The sequence below is a fragment of the Natator depressus genome, chromosome 1 (assembly GCF_965152275.1).
Source record: "Natator depressus isolate rNatDep1 chromosome 1, rNatDep2.hap1, whole genome shotgun sequence".
NCBI lineage: Eukaryota > Metazoa > Chordata > Testudines > Cheloniidae > Natator > Natator depressus.
In genome coordinates this window covers 35,725,787-35,750,633 of record NC_134234.1, presented here as the reverse complement: position 1 = coordinate 35,750,633, position 24,847 = coordinate 35,725,787, and the positions used below count along the sequence as shown (strand labels likewise).

At 38.4% G+C, this 24,847-nt stretch overlaps 1 protein-coding gene across 1 annotated transcript in view; it reads right to left on the bottom strand.

The window, feature by feature from the left end:
* AASDHPPT (aminoadipate-semialdehyde dehydrogenase-phosphopantetheinyl transferase) overlaps nucleotides 1–24,847 on the bottom strand; it is a 57,807-nt gene that overhangs the window by 24,982 nt on the left and 7,978 nt on the right. Inside the window, exons 3-4 of the mRNA XM_074957358.1 lie at nucleotides 1,462–1,583; nucleotides 690–851 (exon numbers count right to left, since the gene is read on the bottom strand). Of these exons, the coding sequence (XP_074813459.1) occupies nucleotides 690–851; nucleotides 1,462–1,583 (284 nt within the window). The remainder of the gene's footprint in view (nucleotides 1–689; nucleotides 852–1,461; nucleotides 1,584–24,847) is intronic.

Genomic DNA, 24,847 nt, shown 5'->3' with positions numbered 1-24,847 from the left:
GGGTCAGAAAGGAGACGGATGGGGCAGGAAAAGGTAAGGTCACTGAAGCTGGGAAGGGGCTTCATGAAGGAGAGGGACCAGCTAGCACACAACAGCTTGCATGAGCAGACAACAACCAGTCTGCCTGCCTTCCAGATGTTGCCCAAGGACTGACAAAGGAAGAGTGAGATAGAACGTGAGGGATATTGCTATTTCAGATGTTTATTGTTTTGTATGATCTGTACTCATGTGCTCTAAATAATTGAAGTACAAAGGTGTTAAACTCTGAACAAAGTATCTCTCTGCACATTAACTGCTTCACAACAGCTGCATTCCCTAGACAGCATTAAACTGTGAACCAAAAGTGTCACGCTTTTGGGGTGAAAATCTGGGAGAGGAGTATCTTGAAGTAACTGGGGTAGTTTGGAGACAGTGCTTGTCCTGAAGCCTGGGACAGGTGGGCGGAGGAGCCCTATTTCTAAGAAGTGGTAGCAGACAGTCAGTGCCAAGAAAATACACCAGAGAGACCAAGGAAGGAATCAGTGCTGCAGCCTGCTGAGGTTCTAGGAGCATGAAAACACTACAGGGATCAAGAGCAGCAGAGGCATGGATTCCTCTCTCAGCAGTTATAATGGGTAGTGGCATGGGAGCTTGCCCACTAGAGTATGATAGAACTATATTACAGAAATTTTTTTTGGTAGATTTCTTACCTCAAAAGTCCACCCTTCTGCCTTGTCTCCATCCAACAACATTTTTGTCTCCTTGTAGACATTCCCTACCTCCAGCTGCAATGGGGAGGCATTAAATTCAATCCTTTGCAGGTTAAAGCCTATTCCAATCCCAATGGCCTTTATAAAGCTTTCCTTTAGTGCCTGAAATACAGAATGACATATGTTTATTTCACATTTGTTGCTTTTAATGGCTAAAATTGTTACTTGCAACAATTACATGTAGCGCATCACTCAATCTACACTGAAAGGTAGAAAGGTACAAACTGTGGTCAAATAAATTCTATTCTTAGACAAGTGTAAGTTTGAGATTACTCCAGATTTACATTGGTATAATTACTAAGAGCAGAATCCATCCACAGGCAGTTTACTCATCTATAGGAACAGTACAAATCTATGGTGCTGTAATGCATATGCATATATATAATACACGCACACACACACAAAATGACCTACAATTCTGAAATAATCAAGGGCTAGATTGTGTCCCCTGATGAATGAACTAGGAATCTCTCTACTATACTTTCATGTATGCTTAAGGCCAGCCACAGTTTTTCCTAAGAATTTCAGCTGCAGGACAGACCACCTTACACACCTATAGGTAGCCTGAGCCACCAAGGATGTAATCTAACGATAATTGTATCGGTGTGTGCAACTGATGAAGTTTTACATCATGACATTAAGTACTGCTTTGATAAAGTGTGTTCTCTGAGAGATTATACTTTGTGTTCTTAAAAAAAGAAAAATATATTACCCAGTGCCTATAAAACATATCCAGTTGAATCCATTCATTATTTATGGACTTGATTGCCCTCCACTCTGCCTCTGTAAACTGTCGTTTCATAATGCGAAAGAAATCTGGAATTGAACCACTCCCTGTAAAATCAGAAATATTTACAACAAATATTTTAATACAAAATACAGTTATAAGCAAATGAATTGCCTTATGCTACTGTTCCAAGAAATAACTGTCATAGTACAACATTCATTAGGAAAAAATATTTCTGAACTAAGCTTATTTGAAAATCTCAAAACTAAACAAGACTGTAAATGCAGCTGTAGTCAATACAAAGAAATGTAAATATAGCCAACATATTAAAAGTGTACAGATGTTGATGAAAGCCTACTATGACAAATTATACATTTTAAGGACAGTAAAAGAGCAAAAAAAAGTCTTTCCTCAGCTAAAGTGCTAACTTTAAAAGATGCATATTTAAGGAATAAAGCCATAAAAAAAAATCCCACACCTTCAGCAGTCTAAAATGACAGCATCTAATCATTTTGTTGACCCTGTCATTAGTTACCTGTGAAAACAGTCAGCATAGGCACACAGCTTTCTATATTTGATTCCTTAATGTAATATTAATAAATCAATATGCTACACAGTATTTCTATCTACCTATCACTGTACTAAAATGAGATGGTCTGAGTCACCTGAAGGGCAGGGATGCTGTACAGTAGCTGACCTGCAACTACACACTTATTTTTCACATGTGCATTCACCAGCACTCCACGTATGATCTGTATCATCATTGTATGGTATAGCTCAGTAACCATACAATATGCAAATGCTGTACCCACACTGGCTGAGACCCATTATTCCAAATTCTCGTTAAATATAAAAATTTAATTTTAAAAGTAGTCCCTTCTCGTTCCATTAGAAGGAACAAGATGTGTGTTGGCGCGGTGGGATTCAGAAGTTGATGTCACCATGTCTGTCTCCGAATGAACAGGATGATTTATAGTAGCCAGAGCATAGTGAGCAGGTTGCAGTATAACTGCAACTTGAAGGAGCATTCTGCTAACCTTATATCAATTTTAACTTAGGCCTTCTGCACCAGACTTTATTAAGTCCAGGATACAGTTATGTGAGCACAAACAAGAAGCCTCTTCAAGTTAACATTTAAATATGTTTAAATAGTCAAGCATGAGGGTGAAAATGTATTGTACATTGTATTTACAAATGTATTTAAAATGATAAAAGTCTTCATTTAAAAATCAGTGCAGCCATAGATTTCAATAACAGTTCTCCCGTGGTTGAAACACTTTCCTCTACATTCCAGTCTTAATTTTACTTTGCAGTAAGATGTTGCAGAATGTGCAGTTATATTTAGGGCCCTATCAAATTCACAGTCCATTTTGGTCAATTTCATGGTCAAAGAACTTTAAAAATTGTAAATTTCATGATTTCAGTTATTTAAATCTGAAGTTTAACAGTGTTGTATTTGTAGGGGTCCTGACCCAAAAAGGAGCTGGGGGGGGGAGGGGGGAGGTGTTGCAAGGTTATTATAGGGGGTGGTTGCAGCCTTCAGATTTGGGCTCTTGGTCAACAGCTGCCATTCTCTGGCTGTCCAGCTCTGAAGGCAGCAGTGCATAAGTAAGGGTGGCAGAGTATGGTATTGCCACCCTTCCTTCTGTGCTACTGCTGGTGAGGCACTGCCTTCCGAGCTGGGCGCCCAACCAACAGCTACCACTGTCCAGCCACCCAGCTCTGAAGGCAGCGCAGAAGTAAGGGTGACAATATTATGATCCCCCTAAGCCTTGCAACCCTCCTGAAAATCTTTTGGCTCAGGACTCCCAAATTTAGAAACACTGGTCTCCTCATGAAATCTGTATAGTATAGGGTAAAAGCACACAAAAGACCAGATTTCACGGTTCATAACGTGTTTTTCACAGTTGTGAATTTGACAGGGCCCAAGTTATGTTGGTTAACAGCACTTCAATGATATTTTGGAAGCAACGGACATCACAGCATTGTTAGCTACACACCCATGACACATATAATTAATCAAGCAATCTGCCCATTAGGTCTTAGAGATGAGTAAATGGACATGGAAGAATGCAATCTATTTACTTTAGCAGGGATAATCCAAATCTACATAAAGAAAATTCTACAAATTGAAGGTATTTTGACAGGTTGTTGTATATTCCTAAATACACATTTTTATTTTGGCCTCATTTCTGGGGGTTTCTTTTGCCAGTAATAAATACTATGGCACTGTCATAATGTCTTCACTAATTTGTATTCAATTAATTAATATGGCTAAAGTATACCTCACACTAAAACACACATTTAGGTTTTCTGACCTATTTTGCTTTCCATTTTAGCAAGAACCAAATTAGTAGTTGCAAAACATCTTACATAGGAGTGATATTTTGGATGGGAGGTGATAATGGCAGCCCTATCCAGGTTCAAGAATACATTATAGCTAAGCAGCAGTGTCCTCTGACAGATAGATAGAAGTTGTAATAACCAACTGACGAAAAGATCCAGAACAACCCAAGGAGGCCAGAAGTCCTGCTCTTATGGGGGGGGGAATGTTGTTAAAACTGGAGGCGTGCCATACTACCAAATTAATGTGCTGGTGAAAAGCCTCGTCAGGCAAAGGATCCACCTAGATCAGATACTGTATTCTCAATTAAAATAAACAATAATAATATGGACTACATCTTAAGGGAAAGACTGTCTTATGGACAGATGCCCTGGATTTGAGGGGGGTGTATACCCCAGAATCTGATCAAGCTAATTGGAACCATATTATGTGCGTTCAGCCATCCTGAAACAATGAAATAGAACACCAAGTAGTTAAGGGTTAATTTGGAGACAGGCTTTTAAAAGCACAGTCAAAACTAGCTATAGTTTCTGCTAGGAGGAGAGGACAAACAAGTAAACAATTGAGACTAAAAACCTTGGTGGTTGGAAAACCTTGAGTCTAGACATCTCTGATATGGAGTTTATTGAAAGTTAGAAAAGTGATGCCTTAGTAGGGGTCATTATGACCTATGTGTTTTATAAAAGATTAACTAATAGATTGTACTTGGGAGCAGTCCTCTGAAGTCATCTTGAGATTTTTTCCTGACACCATTTCTCCCTGGGGGGTGAGCAACTGGCCACTGCAAACCTGCTGTTAATTACTCAATACCGTTCCAGATATTAGGTAAACATCTGGGATGCTCTAAACCTATTGCCCAGGTTTGTGTGTGCTTAAATCTAAAACTGCAGTTTTAGATAAGATTCATGCAACTAAGCATGCTCTATCAGACTGAATTGCTGTGTACCTGTTGATTTATTCCTGTTGCCCCTGCTGGGAGTTCTGAAAACCTTAGGTAAGGGAAAGACTGTCTTATGGACCACCTTTCCCAACCCCTCACCACCCCTTATCTCTTTCATGATCACGAAACTACAATAATACCAGCTCCAGAGACTCCACAGTTTAAGAACTGTGAAGAACTGGGCTGCAGTCTCCCCCTGCAGCCCAGAAATGGCACAGCTGGAAATCCAGCCCTATAGAGTTCATGAAATTGCTGAAGTTGCAGTTTCCAGCTCCCTCACAATCCGATTACTCAGAACATCACCCTCAGCTCTCAGAGCTTCTTCTTCTCATTCACCTCCATCAGTCCAGAGCCACCACATCCATGCGACTTTCAGATTGTTGCCGGCCATTCCCTCTCCCACTCCTTTTGTCCCTTCCCCATCCAGACCCCATGCACACTCTGCCCCTCAGATTCCCTACTTCTCTTTGGTCCTAGTTTCCTTCATCTCCTCAGTTTCACTCCCCTGACATGCTCCCTAGGCCTCTCATCCTCAACAATCTTTTCCTTTCCACTGCAAAATCCTGTCACTCTCCTCTACAAGCCCCAGATACTGCTTCCTTCCTCCTCCGACTCCTCCTCATCTTCATTTCCCTCTCTGCCTTGTCCCAAGTCAACTCTCACTCCTAACACCAGCCCAGTGGTGGCCTCTCCCCAGTCCTGTTCCCGCCACACTACCTAGGGTCAGGCTCCTTCATTCTCTCTTAATCAGGGTGGCTAAAAATCAATAATTTTAAAAAAATAAATAAAAATCAGTTTTATTTAAATTAGATTTTTTTTGATAAAATGCTTTTTGAGGAAAAAACCTATCTAAAGATAGTTTTAATTAAGACACATTATAGCTCAAAGATATCTCATCATGGAATAGGGATTATAAATTCTAATTCTATAGTATGAGAATATATCCAAGTAATGTTTAAGAAAAGTTTTGTAAACGAGTTCCAATAATTCATGGATTAGGGACCCAATCTTATAGGGTTCCAGGGGCTTCTGTATAGATTTAGGTTAATCTTTCTATCTACCCAATGGGGCTCAGTCTAGACGTTACCAGCAGAGATGCTTAGTTTTGCAATTCTCAAACTGGATTTGTCTCTCCAGAGATAACATGCTTGTTAACAGCAAAAAAACAAAAAAACAAAAACAAAAAAAGAGTTTTTAAAATAAATAAATAAATAAATATATAGAGGTGAGAAATAACAGATCTCAACCCTATTGTCCCTCTGCAAATTTGTGTACATAAAGTCAATCCCTTACCTCTCTCTAAAAGTGCAAAGTTTCAAAAAGTTCAATGTTGGGGGCGGAATAGATCCAGACCAGGAGAAGTAGTCTGGAGATAAATGTGAGAAGGGAGGGACAGGCAGTAGAAACAGAAGTGAAATGGTTTGAGCAGCATATTCCAGAAGTCTTGAGGTCTGAGTGTAGCCTTAATTGATTTGAGATCTACTATACCATTCTCTCACTAGAAGGGAAAACCTATAATGGCAGCAGTGATTTTAAAATAACTTTAAAAATGTATAGTGTACACCTTCTAAATTTGAAACCGACATCTCTCTCTGAGTTGTATTAAGGTTATAACTACCAACAAGAATGCACTTTTATGTAGAAATCCATGATTAAATAGAGTCTTCCTGACTAGTGATTTAAATCTATTTGATTTAAATCAAATCCACCCTGCTCTTTATCACCATCACACTGTTCCATGTCCCAATCAGTTTCTTCACACTTTCCTGCAGGGCCTGGGCCAGAGGATGAGAGAATGCAGGTATTCTCCCCTTTTAATGAATAAACATACTTCCCCTCCTTAACATTACTTTGAGCACAAAAACAGAACCACAATTTATGGAAACTTAAATTTCCAAAGCAAAAACACTGCTAGATTTAAATCTAAGGCCATCGAATTATCTCCCATTTATAAAAACATCTGAATATGCAGAAATTTGGAAAGTTGTCAATCAATACTTTAATTTATAGACACACAATTAGAAAACCTTAACTTTGCCTGTCTAAATTTTAACATTATGTCAGTGCTAGCAACCCAAGAATATTTTGTAAGTGATGGGATTTTGGCCAGGGTTGGAGTCAGTCTCAGTCAGATGCAAGAAGCTTCATCTCTTCCTTGGGTGGCGGGGGAGAGGGAAGGAGAGCAGGGAAGGGTCAGGAGGGCATCCCTCCCCAACTAGCTGCCTGCCCCACTGCTCTGTCTCCTGAGATAGAGAAGCCGGTCAGGCTGGGTTGCTGCAGGATGCAGGCAGAGCTCTCTCCCTCATCAACCTGCCACCTTTCTGACAGGAGGGGGAGGGGAGCAGAAAGAAGCCAGCAGCTCAGTGTGACTTGTCTTACTCTTCCCATCCTGTGAGTAACATGACAGCTCCTCTGCTGCACCCCCAGCCTTGCTGCAACACCTAGTCTGGGAAGGGGCAGAGGGCAGTGAAGAACCCCTGGAGAAGCCCTTCCCAGCCTAGACTGGTGAGAAGGGGGATCCTGCTGCAGACAAAGAATTATTTCCTGCAAGTAAATTTTCAGATAGTTTATTACTTATAGCAGACCAGAAACTGTACACCTGCATAGTACATTTCAAGCAGGTTTTCTAGCTGCATATTATTTCTTACTTAGCAATAGAAGAACAGAGATTCCTAAAGGACTTACTTCTAAATAAGTGTGATCAGCACAGAGGCTCTTTATTTGGTTAGACTTGCATTACTACACAAGCAGTGTTTATACCCTACTCTATACTGGATAAAGCTAGAAAAGTTCTGCCAGAAGCTCAATCTGCATGGATATCTACTCTGTTACATACATGTAATGTATACACAGATGACCATACAGCAGCTCTGCACATTTGTCCAAGGGAAGCGTTGCTCCTTTCAATCCAGGAGGTGGAGCTGGTTCTCACAAAAAGTGTTATAATCATCTGGGCACAAGGCTGACCCCATCTGATTCACAGATACACAATCCTGACTGTTTGGAAACATTTTCATGAGCTACATCAAAATAAATTTAACTCCTACACTTGAAAAATTTGAGTTCTGTTCACACAGAATCTCATGGTACTTCAGACATACTCAGCATTGTTGGAGGAAGTCATACATATTGAAGAAAGGGCAATTCTTGTTTTGATGGAAATAGTGGGGAGCTTGTGAGCAAAGAATAGTATGGTACTTAGGGTACCTTGTCCTTAAAGGAAAATAAAAATAAAGGCAAACATACATTTTTAAGCACGTACTACCATCTCAGATACTTGAGAAGCTACTAGACAAAGTGCCTTAAAAGTAAAAATTCTAACAAGACCTTCTTCCACAAATGGAGGATTACAGGCTCAAATGAAGAATTACAAAGAGCCACAAAAAATTCAGCCTCCAGTAGGGACCATTTAATTAACAGGTAGTTTATTTTTAACTAAACATAGCCTTATGTTGCCATGTTTCAGTAAAGCTTTGCTATGTTCTGGTTTTACGAGGCCCAAAACACCTTTCCTCTTGATATTTCGGTGTAAGCTGCCTTTGATTTAGCCACGATTTGAGGGTTTGAGACTGTTTGTTGCATATGCATGCAGTACATCTGCTTTTTTTATTTAAAAAAAAAACTCTGCTTTGTAAATGAAATTTGGCAGCACTATGTGTATGTATGCATAAGGCATTTTTGTACATTAAAATATTTTAAAGATAGTAATGAATCCAGAATAAAAATAGAGGAATTCTCAAGGCAAAATCTACTACCTATGCAATGGAATCCAGTGACAATAAGAGACTGCTATTTAACTTAAAAACAGACTCCTTTTGGAATCACAAATATTTTACACTGCAAAAATACAGTAGAAACCCTCTTGAGAATTTTTTTATGATTGTGAAGAATAATTAGGCTAGCAAAGTGATGCTAAAGTTCTGCATTATCAAGGCTGCAACAGTAGTCCTGCTGCTTACATAACTCAAAGCAGGACTGAAAACGGATTCTCATAGATTTAAAGCAATAGTAACAAACAAGGTCATAAACCTCCATGGGGAATTCTTAATCCATTCCAAAGCAGTACCATATATGGCATGGTTTAAGGGATTAGTTGAATGCATGTCTATGTTAGGTATATTGCTTTTTGTGGGCCTGACTCTGCAATGCTTACTCAAGGTGAGTAGCTCCTACAGAATATATTATCCAGAGCCCATTTCTGCAAGGCATACTCACACAAGTAGTCTCAGCTGCAGCCACTGGGTATACTCTACGTGAGTTTCAGTTTGGAATGCTCTCTCAGGGTTTAGGGATGATTAAACAGAACTGAAGCTGTCAGGCTGAGATACTAGCTGAGGGTGTTACTGATGCCTTCAATTAGAAGAACATAATTGCATCTCTAATGGTCACTAACTCTTCTGGACAGATACTCATGTATTTGTAGTTGCTCAAGAATCACAGGATCAGAAATTAGAGACAGAAAAGACCTTTATGGTCATCTTGTCTATCTCAGGGAGAAAACAGTTTTCTTTCCTACAATATATAATTATTTCAGAGATATTATTTTTGTTTGCAAATAATACAATTAGAGTTAAATTGATAAGCATCCGGAAGCTGCACAAAAAGTAATTTCCCCTCTGTTGATATTCACCCCTTCTTCTCAACTGTTGGGAATAGGCCACTTCCATCTTGATTGAATTGGCCTCATTAACACTGACCCCCCTACTTGGTAAGGGAACTCCCATCTTTTGATGTGCTGTAATATATATACCTGCCTACTGTATTTTTCACTCCACGAATCTGATGAAGTGGGTTTTAGCCCACGAAAGCTTATGCCCAAATAAATTTGTTAGTCCTGGTGTACACTACGAGTTTAGGTCAAATTTAGCAGCATTAGATCGATTTAACCTGGCACCCGTCTACACAACAAAGCCAGTTTTGTCGACTTAATAGACTCTTAAAATCGATTTCTGTATTCCTCCAATGGGCAGCAGAGACTGCGGGATAGCTACCCACAGTGCAATGCTCCAAAAGTCGACCCTAGCCTCAGTACTGTGGACGCATTCTGGTGACTTAATGCGCTTAGTGGGGACACACACAATCGACTGTATAAAATTGCTTTTAAAAATCAACTTCTATAAATTTGACCTAATTTTATACTGTACACATACCCTTAGTCTAAGGTACCAGAAGGATTCCTCATTGTTTTTGAAAGTTAAAGGTCTTCCCCAACTCACTTTAACTTTTACCATCCAGAAAATATTACTCCTGTCTTTCAAACAGATCAAAGACATCAGGGCTCCATTTTATTATTTGCTGAGAATGTGAACTGTTCTTAGGTTTATTATTTAGCTTCTTGTGCAAACCCAGGAGGTGAAGCTCAGATATTACTTCTGTACCCAGAAGAAATGGTGTAAATCTTCTGTTTTCTTTTAAAGAAAGTTAAACTTTTCTTTAACCTACATTTTTTGCCTGCTTCTCCTCCCACAACAATAGAACTGTAAGTCACATGTAGTTAATGGAGGTCCCGATGTAAAACTGGAATAACTGAGATGAGAATCAATTCCTTATAGTGTATAACATCACTTGCCTGGTAATGTTAAGGTTCATCAGATTCATAAGAGGTAACCTGCAAAGAATTTTCTTTAATTAACCTGTGCCCTTTTTTGGCATTTTTATTTTTTTTTTTAAATCCTACTATAAGAGTTTCCTTGTTTTTTACATTACCAATTCAGGTTCTGGCTATCCTAAAGACTTTTTGAAGTCTGGAAAAACTAGTGAAAACAACAGCATTACAAGAGAGGCAAGAGTGAAAGTTGAGGAATTGAAAGGGAGGAGAGAGGGATTTTATTTGATCAGACTATTTAAACGTACTTTGTGCTTAAATCTGTTTGTGATAACATCTGTTTAACTTCAATGACAGATTAACTTTTTGTTAATCATTGTAAAAGATAGGGCACCCTAAAAATATGCTTTGTAGGAGATCAAAAGGTCCTGCAGTACAACCAGGAAAAAGTGATCTACCAGATAGGTCTACATTTTAAAGAAATAAGCAGAGAAGAAAACCCCCTTCTCCACTTCACCCCAAACTTTCAGTCTCTCTTTAAAGATTATAATGTTAAAAGTGCAAGCCTAATATTATTTTCTTTACTAATCACCCATAAGGTAATATTTTCTGTTATTTTAGAGTCATCAATCCAGATTTGAAGGAAAATGTACAGTGGTATCTCCATTACATTAATTAAACTATCTGGAACTTAGGACATGACAATACATCTGAGGGTCTAGATCATGCATGATTTTAACAACTTCAGAGATAATATGGCTCAAATCCTACTTGTCCCTATTTAATCTTTTAGGCATGTAGTGTAAATAGTCTTCAATCAAATGATGAGAGAAAGATATTGCTATATACCTGACCATTCAAAACTGGACAAAAATGAAATTATTTCCCACAGTCTACTTCACAGCTAGTCAGCTGCTTAACTATTTTTGGTCAGTACTTATTGTAGTTCCAGATTCAGACTAATGAACCAGAGGTTAAAAGCTTTATATCTCATTAGCTGTCCCAACCACCCAGTCTCTGAAAAGAAACATTTTAAGAGTATTCCTTGGCAGAATACGGCTTGTATAATCTTTGCTCAGACTTCTCGGAAATCATCAGTTAAGACTGAAAAAGTTGGTAATAAAGTCAGACATTATATTTAGGCCAGAAGAATAGGTTTTTCTAGAAGGTAATGAAAGAAATATTTATTTCATCTGAGAATTGTGTAACGAGGAAAGAAAATGTCCCTGCCTCAATCACTTAGGTTTTGTAAAATTCAAGCTTCCTAAGAGCATATTGAAAACCAAGAAAATACATTAGATTTTTGAGAAGGCTAGTTTCCCATAGGGAAACTTTACTTTCACTGGGAAGTCAATTAATAACACTTCCCCCCAATAAGGAAATCATACTGTGCAAGGAGAAAATGCTGTATGCTATTTTTCTTTCTTTCCAGAAAGATTACACACCAAGTAACCACTTTTCTTAGAGCTACAGGTGCCTGTAATGTTAAACTGGATTAATCCCACACAATGAAAAAAAAATTACAGTTAACTATTCCAGACTAGCACAGAACCTACAAATACTAGTCAAAATATGATCAACTGGGATATTTCTTTGTCCTAGTCATTCTCATGGTCCGGATGATACACTAACCTAATTTAAATCATTTTGTTGACCCATATTTGTTCTATATTATTCTTATGGAAAAGACGTATGGTCTTTTCTTAGCAATGGCCCTGAATTAATAATCCTAAATACAGATGAATAATTATTGTAATATCACACAAACTGTTAAACTTTCATTAGCAAAGTAGTCAATCTATGTTCATTAAGCAAGCCTTTTGTACAGCCTTCATTAAATGTGAAGGGCCATATTATAGTGGACTGAACTGTCCCACCCCTCAAATTATACTGGCATAGTGACAAGTTTGACACGTTGCCCCTCCTAACACTGAAGAGAGGGCATAAGCAATTAACCTCAATACGATGTCATATTTCTGTCACCATCCAATTATTAAACATGGTGTATGGGCTTCAGCAGGAGTACACTTATGTGTAATTAATTCTTGGCAGTAAACTTTCAAAAATGCCAGATACTCTGAAATTTTGGTAGTAGTCTGGTTTATTAGTTCCTGCCATGCTAACATCTGTTTGGAACATATACTTGCTGGTGGGCAGCTTAAAATTCAGGAGTTTACTGGAATGATCAAACCAGTGTGATTTTTCTCCCCTTTTCCAAAAAGTATTTAAACAAGTCTTTATTTCCTTTTGTGGTTCATGAAGCCATCATGCTTCTTCTTTTGTTTGTGCTTACAGTGGATAACTAAAAGAAAAGGCAAATGATCAATAACAGAATATGAGATTTGGTAACTTGGTAACCAGGTCATTGGTAAAAAGCACAATTCTCCCAGAACCTTCCTTCAAGTGCTTGTAAGGCCAAGCCCAGTAGAGGTTGGTATGCATGGGGTATTTCAGGAGAAAGGTAATATAATGAGGAAATGTTGCATCGTGAACATTGTTGCACACGAGAGCATGATCTGAAGTTTGGAGATGCAGCTAGAAACTATGGTTGAGTTTTGAAGGCGATCTGAGTGGATGATGGAGGAAAGGAGAAAGAATGCTGAAGGGAAACCTGAAGACTTCTGGATGCATGCTGGATTAGAAAACTCAGACTAGAAGGTTGGATGAAGAAAGTGGTATGTAACTACGAGAACAAGGCAGAGGAAAAAAGACTGGCTAGAAAAGGAGAAATTGAGTTGAGGAACACGGTTGATGAGTTGGAAAATTAAGGGTAGAGGCAGTCAGTAACAGAAGATGGGAGGGTAAGAAGGAAGAGAAACGCAGCTAGTCCTACAAAAGGGGAGGAGACAATGGAGATAGCAGAGTTTGGAGCGCAAAGAGGATAGAGGATGACTTGCAGAAGTTTGTAAATGAGAACAGAAGACAAGTGGACTTGCAGCCAGAGAGAAAAGAAGGGGGAAGGCCACAGAATTTCATCAATGCCAGGAAGAGACAGGTCTATGCGATCAGGGACTCCCAACTAAGAAGAACAGACAGGACTGTCGCCAGAACAAAAGATTGAGGTGTCTGATAGGAGCTAAGATACAGGATGTGGACCTGAGGCTAACGAGGATACTAATAGGAATGAGAAAGAATACACTCACTGTTATTCAGGTTGGAACAAATGACACTTCTAGATTCTCACTCAGACGATTCAAGGAAGACTATGCCAGGCTGGGGAAGGTGCTTAAAGAAATGGAAGCTCAGGTGATCTTAAGTGGGATTCTACCTGTCCCTAGAGGAGAATGATGGCAAAACAAGATTATGATGATCAACAGATGACTCAGACAATGGTGCTATAACGAGAGCTTAGGGATGTTCAACCACCGGGAGGCATTCACAGAGGACTGTTCTCATTGGATGGATTCCACCTGGGAAGAGAAGGAAAGACTGCTGGGATAGAGGTTGGCACAAGTGATTAAAAGAGCTTTAAACCAGGAATACAGGGAAGATGGTTGGGAGATGCTCATGAAATCTCCACACCTGATTCTAATACTGAGCAAGAGGAAAGGGGGGCAGGGATAGCTCCGCGGTTCGAGCATTAGCCTGCTAAACCCAGGGTTCTGGGTTCAATCCTTGAGGGGGTCATTCAGGGATCTGGGGCAAAAATTGGGGATTGATCCTGCTTTGACCAGGGGGTTGGACTAGATGACCTCCAGAGATCCCTTCCAACCCTGATATTCTATGATTCTATGAAAATGAAGTAAAAAAGGATACAGCAATGGAGAAAGGAACAACAAAAGGAAAGACATTGCCAATACCACTGACAGTAAGAGTCAGGTAGGCCAGTGGTTCAATCTTTCCAAACTACTATACCCTTTTCAGAGTCTGATTTGTCTTGTTTCAGAGTAGCAGCCATGTTAGTCTGTATCCGCAAAAAGAAAAGGAGTACTTGTGGCACCTTAGAGACTAACAAATTTATTTGAGCATAAGCTTTCGTGAGCTACAGCTCACTTCATCGGATGCACGAAAGCTTATGCTCAAATAAATTGGTTAGTCTCTAGAGGTGCCACAAGTTCTCCTTTTCTGATTTGTCTTGCACGCTCCAAGTTCCACTTCATTTAAAAGCTACTTGCTTACAAAATCAGACATAAAAATATAAAAAAGTGTCACGGCACACTATTACTGAAAAATTGCTTACTTTCTCATTTTTACCATATAATTATAAAATAAATCAATTGGAATATAAATATTGTACTTACATTTCAGTGTGATATTTGAGCCTGTTTTTCACTTGTGAGCCTTGTCTGAAGCCCAAGCCCCAGTTGGCAGGCCTGAAGCATGTAACTTAGCTTCATGGGGCCCCTGGCAATTGCCAGCCCTGCACTTGCAACACCCCTAAACCCCTCCTGTGATCTCCCTAAGGGCTGCAACTTCCAGGTTGAGAAACACTGATCCAGATGAATTGAGTACCCAGTGGAAGACCTCTGCACACCCCCAAGGGTATGCATACCCCTGATTGAGAACTACTGAAGTAGGCTATATTGGCAGTAGAACTACTGTACCTAATCAGGCAAGGAATCTGGGTGAAGCCAACCAGAAGCAACTAAGATGTCTGTACACCAATGGAAGGAACCTGGGTTACAAAATAGAGGAACTAGCAGTACTGGTGCAGGAAATGAAACTAGATATTGTAGGGATAACGGAAACACAGTGGAATAGTAGTCATGACTGGAATACAGCCTTGAGGCGTATGTTCTATTCAGCAAAGAAAGTAGTAAAGGTGATGGAGTAATACTGTATATTAATAAAAGGTAGACTATAAAGAAATTAGAACCGAGGGAAAGGATAAAATGGAATCCGTTTGGGTCAAAATCACTTTGGGAAAGAAAAGTAACAGAGGCTCCACTGGGATAATGCTTGGGGTCTGCTACAGACTCCCATGATCTGATCTGGATTTGGCTAGGGACCTCTAATATTTTTAATGAAAAAAAAATATTACTGGGAATTGTGAAATTATGGGAGACTTCAGTTTCCCAGATACAAATTGGAGGACAAGTGCTAATAATAATGGCAGGCCCACATATTACTAGATGTAACAGCTGACAGATTTCTTCACCAAAAACTCACCGAACCAGTAACACTTTAGATTTAGTATTGTAAGTAGCAAGGATCTCATAGATCAACTAGTTATAGAAGACAACCTTGTTTCGAGTGGTGAGTTAATTCAGTTTCAACTATATGAAAGGATAAATAAAAATAGGTCTTCAACAAGAATCCTTGATTTCAAAAAGGCAAACTTTAAAAAATTAAGGGAATTAGGGAAGTGGACTGGACAGAAGAACTCAAGGATTTGAATGAGAAGGAGGTTTGGGATTATTCTACGTCAAAGTTGCAGAAACTATCTGAAGCTTGTATCCCAAGCAAGGGGAAAACATTGGTAGGGAAGGCTTGTAGGCCAACCATCTCAAGCATGTTATTAAGAGAAGGCAGAAAGTGTAAAAGGAATGGAGGGGATAGGTCAGCAGGGAAAGCTACCTCTTTGAGATCATAAAGTACAGGGGGAAAGTCAGACCTGCCCGAAACCAAGCAGAGTTGGGCCTTCCAAGGAAATTAAAACCAACAGTAAAAGGTTCTTTAGCCATATAACTAAAAAGAAAATAAGGAAAGAAGAAGTGGGACTGTTAAGCACAGAGGATGAGGTGGAGATTTAAAATAATCTAGATACTGCCCAACACCCAAATGAATACTTTGCCTCCATTTTTAATAATGGTAATGAGGAGCTTGGGGGCAGTGGCAAGGTGGCTAATGGGAATGAGGATATGGAAGATGAATTACCACATCCAAGGTGGAAGCCAAACTCAAATAGCTTAATGGGACCAAATCAGGGATGCCGGATAATTTCCATCCGAGAACATTAAATGAACTGGCACATGAAATTGTAAGCCCAATAGCAAGGATTTTTAATAAATCCATAAATTCAAGGCTGTATTCTGTGGGAGGAGAACTGCAAATACAGTACCCATATTTAAGAAATGGGAAAAAAGTGATCGAGGAAACTACAGGCCCATTAATTTGACCTCAGTTGAATGCAAGGCCTTAAAATTTTTTTTGAAAGAGAATAGTAGAGAGACAAAGGTAAATGATAACTGGGATAATAAAATACAACATGGTTTTACATACGGTAGATTGTGCCAGACCAACCTGATCTTTTTTTTGAAAGCTGATTTTCTAGACAAAGGAAATGCAGCAGATCTAATCTACCTGGATTTCAGTAAAGCAGTTGATATAATTTTACATGGGAAATTATTAGTTCAATTGGAGAAGATGGCAATTAATACAAGAATTGAAAGGCGGGTAAGGAACACGTTAAAAAGGAGACAACAGGTCATCTTGAAAGGTGAACTGTCAGGCTAGATGGAGGTTACTAGTGAAATTCCCCGGGGATTGGTTTTGGTACCAAATTTATTTAACATTTTCATTAATGACCTTGGTACAAAAAGCGGGTGTGCGTTAATAAAATTTGAGGACAACACAAAGTTGGGTAGGTATTGCCAATGCAGAGGAGGACCAGAATATCAAACAAGAAGATCTGGATGACCTTGACAACTGCAGTAATAAAAATGGGATGAAATTTAATAAAGCAAAATCATGGATTTACGGATTGAACTGGGGATTTATCAATTGGGAGCAACAAAGGAAACAAAAGACCTGGGAGTACTGGTTGTTCATTGGATGAATAGGAGGCATGAACATGATGTGGCTGTGAAAAAGACCAATGCAATCCTCATATGAATCAGGTGAGATATATCCAGTAGAGACAGGGAAGTGTTATTAGCATTATACTAATGATATATACACTGGTGAGATCTCCTCTGGAATACTGTGTGCAATTCTAGTCTCCAATAATTTAAGAAAGATGAATTCAAACTGGAGCAGGTGCAGAGAAGGGCTACTAGAATGATCAGAGAAATAGAGAACCTACCTTACAAGAGGAGACTAGGCTAAACAAGCCAAGCTCCGTAACAAAACAAAGGCAGAGGGGAGATAGGATTGCTTTCTATAAATACAGCAGAGGGATAACTCCTCTCCCTGCCTAGTGTTTATTTAAGTTAAAGGCCAATGCCAGTACAAGAAAAAAACACATATAAGATGGCCATGAATAAGTTTAGGCTTGAAATTAGACAAAGATTTCTTACTATCAGAGGAGTGACGTTTTGGAACAGCCTTCCAAAGGGAGTAGGGGCGAGGGGGAGAGAGAAGAAATCCAACTTGTTTGAAGACTGAGCTGGATACATTTATGGAGGGGATGGTATGATGCAATTGCTTTTAATGGCATAAGGTCCATTCATGACTACTATTAGCAAATATTTCTAATGGCTAAAGATAGGACATCAGATGAAGAAGGAAGTTACTGTTACTACAGAGAATTCTTTCCTAGGTGTCTGGCTGGTGAGTCTCATCTATATGCTGATGGTCAAATTGATTGCCATATTGGGGTTGGGAAGGAATTTTCCCCCAGATAGCATTGGCAGAGACCCTGGATTTTTTTTTTTTGCCTTCCTTTGCAATGTGGGGCTTGCTGGTTTGAACTAGAGTAAATAGTACATTCTCTCTAACTTGAAGTCTTTAAATCATGATTTGAGGTCTCTAGTAACTCAGCCAGAGGCTATGAGCCTATTACAGGAGTGGGCAAGGTTCCGTGGCCTGCGACGTGCAGCAGGTCATATTAGATGATCAAGATCATCCCTTCTGGCCTTAAATTCTATGAATAAATTAGCATCTTCCACAGCATGATTAGAGCAATCGCATTTTTTTCCAAGATAGCAAGAGCTCTGATTGTTGTTCAACACTTATAGTAAATATAATGGTGTTCAGCTGATTTTATTTAAAGGAGTAGACTTTTTACCAAAGCAACATGGTGGTAGTTGCAGGGGGTGACTGCAGATGTCAAAAGTGTCATACATGCTCAGAACTCCTTGCTGGATGACAGGTTTTTGGAAGCATTACATACCTTAGATGAGCAAGACCTTCCCCTTGTCTGTCTCTCTCTCTTTGAGTGTGTGTGGAGGTAAGATACTGTTAGGACAGAGGCATCCATCCCTTATGACCAGATATTGCTGAAGAACTGTAGTCTTACACTACAATATTTCTGCCAAGCTAACAGGTTCTCTCAAACTTTTTATTCATTTGATGAAATTCTGTACTACTAAGTCCTGCTACACATGCAAAAACCCTGAAAGATAAACTACTTTGGTAAATTACCATCCAGAAATAAAAACCTTAATAAAAACATCTACTATACTCACAAAAGAGACATGTTGACAGTTATCAGAACCATTATCATCCAACACCAAGATACTCCTATGAGAAAGATCTACCAAACTCATTCCCATCCAAATCTGGTTACAGGGATTCATGCTTCTGTAACATCTATTTGATTACCAGATATATTAAGAATGAAGTTCCATACCATGAGAAAGCTCAAGGTGGTTCAGAACACATCAGCTTGCCTGCTCAGCAACATATCATGTTGATTAGCCACTCTCTCCACTTGTTCTCCATTGTACAGAGCCCAGGTAAAGGTCCCTGTCCTGATTTTTTAAGCCCAGCATGAGACAAGTCCTAATTACTTGAGAGAGACTGACTAGGACCATGGTCTTCCACTGCAGCTATGTTAGACTACAACAATGAAACTGTTCCAGGGGGCCTTGTGACTGCAGGAGTAAGAATTTTCATAGGAGCCTGTCCAAGAATATGTAACTCATTGCCACATGAAAAAATAATGAACATTATCCTCCATGCATTTAGAGCTAAATGGAAAACTCACCTTTTCTCCAAGGTTTTACACAATAATGCCCCCACTTTCATGCCTATGCAAACAAACAAAAAACTAATCCACCAAATCCCAAACAAAACCCAATCCTACGCCTTGCTAACAGGAAAGAAAATTATTATTGTCATTTTATTTGTGGAAAGCACTTCAATAGCACAGTGACAGGGGCAGAACCTAGACAGACATACTACATGTTCAGGGACCACATCAATGGCACAGAAGGAAAAATTCTCAACTCAGTGGTAGAATGCTGTTTTTAAACACTATCTCCAGATGGCTTCCTCACTAAACCAGTCTTACTGAAAAACCCTTGAATATATATCAACAAACCAACAAATGAAACTACTACAAAACATGCAGCATCAGTTACAATTCTCTCTTCATGATTAGATATTCTAATTGTATGACTACAAGATATATCTACATTATACACTGCAACGACAGATGCACAAAACAGATGGTCTTGTCCAATACACTATGATCATATAAGAAATAAAAGTGCACATTAATATTATGCAAGTATCAAAAGGTTACCTGATCGTAAGCATTTCTGAAAAACTACCATAACAGTAGCAACACGTCACTCTTCCAAGGAAAGCTTTTAACATTTTGCCTTGTTGAAAAATCAAAGTTTTCCCTAGGATGAAGTACGTCAGGGGAATCCAGTTTGAAGCTCAATCTTTTCACTTTCTGAACAGGGATGCTACACTTTTAAGATATGGTCCTGCCACTTCACAAGTCAACCTGCAAAGCAGCAGTTGTCTCTAAAATACTGTGTCCTAACTTTGAAATTGATAAGTCACAGCCCTAAACTGTATTCTCTTGACAGACCACTTCGAAAGGAAGGTTTTAACAATGCAGGAATAAAGATTCGTTCACTTTCCAAACTTCTTGCAACAAATAAAGTCTGTAGAGCTGAAGCCAGTATTCCTAGTGGAAACTGATAGTACTGTATTGTTCAAAAACTGCAATTTGTATCATATGTGAGTTAATCTGGGGTTCTGCTGTTTCATCTTTTTGATCAGGCAGACTTCACCAAATACACAAGTAGAGTTTTATGCCAACAGTTTACCAAAAATTAAATTATTTATTTGATAATTTATTAGCTTTCTGTAAGAAAAAAAACAGAGCCAGTTCTCTCTAGCTCTGCTTTTACTTTGGTAATCTGAACATTTAGAACTGAATTACTGAAAAGACAAGTTAGAGGCAACAAATCATCACTATAAATCAGTGTGCAGAAGAAAAACCTCACTAACAATCAACAGAAGTATCCCCGTAGTCTCTCTTCTTTTTACTCAATGCCTTTTCCATCAGCTCCACTCCTACCTTATTTAATACTATTTCACTCCTCATTTTCAACATTTCCTTTCCCCAAATATCCATTTCAACCCTCCTAACTATTCCACAATTATTCCACTATTTCTGCAATTACGTTCCCATAAGCCAATTTCAATCTCTTAAATGCAGTTACCTCCCTCTAAAAACATCTTAAGATGCAGTCATTCTTCATGACTATTAAAAAGTCACAGCATGAACTGCCTTTAAAAAGAAAGACAAAAGATCACAGAATTTTATTTTCTTTTTTTTCCATTTCATGGTATATACGAATATTTTGCTTTTACTAAATACGGGGACATCGGGCTTCATCACATAAAATGATGTGCAAATTTGTTTTTAATCCCATAATTAAAAACAATATTTCACTGGTAGAAGAGATATAGTGCTAAAGTAAGCTAGGATGAAGTTTCTAAGAGGTAATAATAATAACGCTAGTATGCAATATATATTCCTTATGGACAATAGTTTAAAATGTCTGTTTATCTGTATCTTCAATGAAACAAACAGATTTCTCCCTTCTTACTCAATAGAAGACTCATGCCAAATATGATTTTTTTAATTCATTCCAGACACTCCGCAAGAGCCTCATATTTAACGCTGCTGTAGATATTAAAAGTGATCATTTGCATACATATTCTTAAGCTCTGATTTCCTTCCTTGATAAATCATTCTGAACTTCTACAACTCAACCCTCCAGTTATTAAGGCAAGAGACCAAATAACTCAGCTTTGCATACATTACTATTATATTAGTTTGACCTATTTTTTTAATAGATCTCCTCCAGCAAAGGTTAAATGCTAACCGAAAGTACTGAAGCGTGGCAATAAGTCCTAAAATAAATTAAAACTTTAATGAAGGTAGAATCAAAGTCAGAGGGAGGACAAATGCACTGTTTAGAAAAAATTCTCTTTTTGACATTTCTACTAGGATCAAGGAACACCCAGAGCAAAGAAAAACTGTGATAATTTTTTTAGAAATTCAAAAAACTCAACAGAAGTCTAACAGTGCTGGATCCCATGCCAAATGCCTTGACCACACTGCAGGTGCATCCAACCCTCTGAATTTACTTTAGGATTCTTAAAGGGATCAAAAATCCACTTTTAGCATGCTGAATATAAAGCTCTCTTTCTTTCCTTTCGTAGTTAAAATGGAAGTCAGGTATTCTTCTGTACTCTTTCTATACAAAGTTTGACCTAATTTTTATTCATTATTCAGGATACATGTAAATCTTCAAAAAAAAAAAAATACATCCATGTTATTGTGGTCTCACCTCAATGACAAAATCTGAAGGAAAAAAACCCATTAAAAGTTAATTTAATTCTGTGTCCATTTCACTTTACTCTACATTTACAAGAGAAAGGCAAGCTTCACAATATCAGGTATTCTCAGATGACAGTTTGGTTACTGTAAGAAAAATCTCAAGAAATACTTTTAATCTCAAATTAAATTTCTACAGGCAGCAGAATTCACAAACTACAAATCCTGCTCTGGTTGGCTGACCAAACTTCAAAAACTAGCTTTTCATGAACTCTAATAAGCTTTACCAACATAAATCAAAAATATTGAAGAAGAGGAGAAGGAAGATACAATTTTATATGACTCAAACACCTGGGTCTGGAATTAATCTAAGATTGAAGATTTCAGGAGCTAAGTAACATTTATGTGATAGCTAAGAGAAGTGGGAAGATTCTAATTAGCACAGAGAAGACCAGGAATAAAAACTGATAAATGATCTACTTCTACAATTCCATTTAACCAAATACATGGCAATACTTATAAATAAATTCACTATCACAGCAGGGAAATAAAGTTCTGAATATTTCAAATGCTAAACATGGTCTTTAATAATGTATGATTATTTTAAAAGTCTCTAAAACCTGACATATGTGACACTCTGCCCTAGTTTATAAGCATCCCACACATTATTTAAACCAAGCTAATATTCGCTGTTGTAGCAGTTCATACCCCTTGGTTAAAAGGCAAGTCAAGAGCCCAAGTAACTTCTTCACAGGCGTTAGTAACAACTTGAGAACGCCTATCATGTTCTAAAAATCATTTGAGATGCACTGCCTCTCATGGAATATGATCTGTATGCAATTACTTCCGTTTCTATCAGCTGATGAACAGAACTGCATGCCTTCTCTCAAATGACTGAAGAATTCACCTTAAAACAATCTTAAACAAAATAAAATGCAGTGAGTGTCCAGAATCAAGTAAGTTAGGAACATGATGTGAATCTAAGAACCTTAGGAAGTTAAACAATTGCATTCTATCAGTCTAGACTAGGTGAGTCTATTACAACCATAACCTGCTAGATCAGTAGGCAGATTAACAAAAAAAACCCCGATAAAATGCATAAAGAAAAGATTTCCTCTATCAACACTACTGTTACATTGTTATAACACAAATCTAAAAAGGAAGGAAATGGTGATATAGAACAGCTGCAGACCAGTCTTCCGTAATCCTGTGTAACCTGCAAGTACTGGAAAATCATCACTATTCTGCATTTGCAGACCTATTTCTTTTTCTTTCATTGCACTCCCTAACAAGGCTACTTCTTTTGATAGTCTCATTTCAGAGATACTTACAATGTAGCAAGAGTAAGAAGGAGGAAAAAGGTCTATTTTGTTATTCCAGTGACTTAACAGACAAAACAGCGAAAAAGTAATACCTAAGCATATATAAGTAACATGTTAAGTGTACAACATTTCTCAAAATGCATGTCAAACATTTTATGATACTTTTGCACAAAGATACTATATAAAATAAGTGATTGTACAACAACAAACTCTTATCAGGTTGGTGCAACCTGGGGATATTATAAAAATAGGAACACTAACTTGAATACAATGACAACCGACTGACCTCATAAAAGATTCTGTATGGCAATCACTAGAATGCAGTAATGATATAATTTATATTCAGTTAAAAGGTATACAGTTCTCAAAGAGCATCTTAACACACTCCATGTACATTGTACAGATGTATTAAACCCTCTGTCCTAGTCAGCTAAGAGAATGAGACTATAGATGGCCACATGTAAGACTTTAATTTCTGAGACATGATGAACCTGGAACAAGTAAAGGCAATCACAGGGCAACAGCACCACTTTGTGGAGTTTTCAAATACAACAATCCCTAAAGAGAAAGGCACATATTCATAACACAGAAGAGAGCAGTAACAACATGTCTTGTGTGATGCCGATAAAAGAAAATTGTCTTTCGACAAACTGTGACTTGGAAAACTATTAGTAATGGTTCAGTGTACTGTGGCTGTAGTTTCAAGTGCCATCCTTAATACTGTTGATTTAACTATCTTCTAATGTTTTATATGTACTGTAGAAGAACTGAATTATACTGAATATGTATTGTGGGTCAGTCCACTGAAATATACTACACCACTGAGGTTAATAAATATTATTGTAGCAGGTTTCAGAGTGGAAGTCGTGGAAGTCTGTATCAGCAGAAAGAAGGAGGAGTACTTATGGCACCTTAGAGACTAAGAAATTTATCTGAGCATAAGCTTTTGTGGGCTAAAGCCCACTTCATCAGATGCATGCAGTGGAAAATACAGTAGGGGTGTACACACACACACACACCATGAAAAAATGGGGGTTGCTATACCAACTCTTAATGAGACCAACTGATAAATGTGGGCTATTACCAGCAGAAGAAAAAAAAAAAAAGCTTTTGTAGTGATAATCAGGATGGCCCATTTCAAACAGTTGACAAGAAGGTATGAGTAACAGAAGGGAGAAAATTAGCATGGGGAAATAGTTTTTAGTTAGCGTAATGACTCATCCACTCCCAGTCTTTATTCAAGCCTAAATTTAATGGTATCCAGTTTGCAGATTAATACCAGTTCTGCTGTTTCTCATTGGAGTCTGTTTTTGAAGTTTCTTTGTTGAATAATTGCGACTTTTAGGTCTGTAACTGAGTGTCCAGGGAGGTTGAAGTGTTCTCCGACTGGTTTTTGAATGTTATCATTCTTGACATCTGATGTATGTCCATTTATTCTTTTACGTAGAGACTGTCCGTTTTGGCCAATGTACATGACAGAGGGGCATTGCTGGCACATGATGGCATATATCACAGAGGTAGATGTGGAGGTGAATGAGTCTCTGATAGTGTGGCTGATGTGATTAGGTCTATGATGGTGTCCCTTGAATAGATATGTGGCCAGAGTTGGCAATGGGCTTTGTTGCAAGGATAGGTTCCTGGTTAGTGTTGTTGTTGTGTGGTTGCTGGTGAGTATTTGCTTCAGGTGGGGAGCTGTCTCTAAGCGAGGACTGGCCTGTCTCCCAACGTCTGTGAGAGTGAGGGATCATCCTTCAGGATAGGTTGTAGATCCTTGATGATGCGCTGGAGAGGTTTTAGTTGGGGGCTGAAG